This window comes from Wasmannia auropunctata, unplaced genomic scaffold (assembly GCF_000956235.1).
Source record: "Wasmannia auropunctata unplaced genomic scaffold, wasmannia.A_1.0 LD335528.1, whole genome shotgun sequence".
NCBI lineage: Eukaryota > Metazoa > Arthropoda > Insecta > Hymenoptera > Formicidae > Wasmannia > Wasmannia auropunctata.
Window position 1 is genome coordinate 30,419 of NW_012027362.1, and position 2,743 is coordinate 33,161.

At 40.8% G+C, this 2,743-nt stretch overlaps 1 protein-coding gene across 1 annotated transcript; it reads left to right on the top strand.

The window, feature by feature from the left end:
* Positions 1–452: 452 nt before the first annotated feature.
* On the top strand, positions 453–1,827 carry LOC105456828. Its single transcript, XM_011701150.1, has 2 exons — positions 453–827; positions 1,087–1,827. Exons 1-2 carry the CDS (start codon positions 813–815, stop codon positions 1,420–1,422), a joined length of 351 nt encoding a protein of 116 aa, XP_011699452.1. The 5' UTR covers positions 453–812; the 3' UTR covers positions 1,423–1,827.
* The last annotated feature ends 916 nt before the right edge of the window (positions 1,828–2,743 follow it).

Genomic DNA, 2,743 nt, shown 5'->3' on the forward strand with positions numbered 1-2,743 from the left:
GAAACATAAAGAAAATCGTTATTAAAGAAAAATAGAAATTTTAGTCACTTACCTATTTACCACGTTAGCTTGGAGGGATCCTAAAACCAGAAAAAGGTTATTATTATTATGATTTCACCACAATTCATTTAGTTTTGATACTTACCAGAGATTGATCCACATTTCCAAGTAATACCTGAAAAGAAAAAGAATTTCATTTAGAGTTACGACAATCAGAGTATAAAAGACCCACAATGAGATATGGATTCGATTATTAAGTGGAAAAGCCACAATTCCTTCTAGAAGGTTCTAGAAGTTTCTAGAAGGAATCCACTATGGAGGGAACGAATTTGGAAGCAAATGCGCACCTTTCTTTCCGGAATTGTGGAAGGAAGGGGAACGCACGAGAGTGGGAAGGCGTTGACGAAGTGGGGAGGTATAAAAGCCGTTCGCCCGGCAACAGCAACGTTTTTCCTCGCCGTTACGAAATCGGAGACGCCGTTGCGAGCTCCGAAGGAAAGGATAGTCCCGTACGCGAAGAAGTAATACCGCGTTACGTAACAGTCGCGAGTAGACGCGAATTAAATTGTTTAGAGTCTTTCCTCGTCCGCTAAAGAATCGGAGACGCCGTTGCGAGCTCCGAAGGAAGGAGAAGTCCCGTGCGCGAAGAAAGATACTGCGTTACGTAATAGTCGTGAGTGAACGCGAATTAAATAGATTCTCGCCTATATCACGCATGTTGTAAATGCACGTTGTCGGTTAAACGAGGTGGCGACCGTAAGATATCCCGGACGGAGGCTGTGGCGCTTCGCAATCGAGGTTTGAGCCGGCTGATGTCTGAAACAAAGGTAAAATATAATTATTAAAGTTAAAGTAATCGGTGTTGCTGAAAATAAAGTTATCGTTAGAGAGAGAGAGAGAGAGCAGCAGTCAAGAACCTGTGGACGCGAGTATTCGTGTATTCGTGTCTAGGCTGAGGCGCTTCGATGACGAAGTTCGAGCCAGCTTAAAGCAGTCCGATAATAATAATTCCGGTCAATAGTAGAAACATTTATAATTTTGAAGTAAAGTCACAACCTAACCTTACAACCGTTCACAATGTTCCAGGTTCCGGTTGTATCATCGGCCGTTGCTGCCGTTCAAGCGTCATCAATCTCAGCGACGACCGTCGATGTCCCGGCGCCAAAGAAGAGACCGGCCATTGAGCGTCCGCCCACGCCGGGCACAGCAGCCGCTGCGCAATATTACCTAGCAACTATTGACGACAGGTTTTCTCCGACCGTGTTCGAAAGAGAGGTCGCGAAGGCGATGGCTTCAGGGCTCATCGCACGTGACTCGCCAACCGCGCAACTACCAGCTGTTGACGAAGGCACATCCCTGACAGGGAACATTCAAGAAGCCACTTTATCGGCAGAGCGCGCACCTGAGCGTAGTGACGCATAGTCACGCTCTATGTATATACTCGTTTTATTAGTTTATATGAGATACATTATATTTTGTGTTCTCGGATACCGAGTTTATTAATGTTCACGCGCGAAAATGGATTATGTATTTATGTTATTTTATTTTATATGTGAAATCCCGTTAGGGCAGAGTAAGTTTATCTTGTGTTTATGTCAATTTCTTGAATATGTGTTATGAAAGCGCGTTGAATGTACTGGTGACGTTGATTATAACGAATTTATTGATATTATGTTTAAAAGAGAGAGCCATAATATATTTTATTTTCATGTGTGTTGTAATGTTTCTTGTCGAATTGGCAAAAAGAGATTGAGTAATGACTATAAGTGTGAATGAGCGAAAGAGCGTATTATGAATAAAAAGACTTTTATATTATAAACGGAAAAATGTAAATTCCTTTTCCCGCGTCGATCCTCCGATAAAGATATTAAATTTACATAAAATAGACGTTAAAGTCATTATTCAGGCGATTGAGCCATAAGAGACGTAAAGTTTGTTGAATTCAGTGGATTTCTCTTTATTTGAGCCACAAGCTTTGAGTTATTTGATTATTATTATAATATCAGTCATTAGAGCCATGAGATACTTCATTTTAGCGATAAAAGTCGCACATTTTTTAGTTTTCTATCATTCGAACCATGAGCTTTGTTAATATTGTTTATTTAGTTGATTTCAAGTAAATTCAGCCACGAGCTTCGTGGAAAAGCGAATCTCATTGTTAACAATTAATTAGAGAGTCAATTTAGACACAAGGTAGTGAAAATATCACGTTTCATAAGTTTCTCGCACAAGAGATAAAAAATAGCCATGAGATTCGTGTCTGACGCTTAAAGGTAAGATTTCGATAATAATTAGCCACGAAAAGGCATTGTTTAGTTTATTCAGTTAATTGCGATAATCAGAGGGCAAAGATAGCCATAAAAATGTATAATTGCGCAAAAGTGCCATAAGAGCCGTTATAAATGCGTAGTAGTAGTATTGCGTCAGATCACGCCACAAAGTTCGTTATCAAAGATAGAAAGAGAGGATCCGATCGCGAGGAAGGGAGAGCGAGCTTGTTTGTCTCGCGAACCGAGCCGAGAGTGGGGATACTATATAACGCGAGGTCTCGCCCGGCAACAATGTGTAACGTCCGCCGCCAGTACTAACGTCGCCGAACGTTTTTGCCTAACACGCTAGATGGCGCCACCCACCCTATTTCGTGCTTTTACTGTCCTATAATATGATTTATTACAATACTTTGGTTTTACGCTTTAAAATAATTTTTACTCAAGGGGAAAAGCAAAGAAACCCTTATCTATAA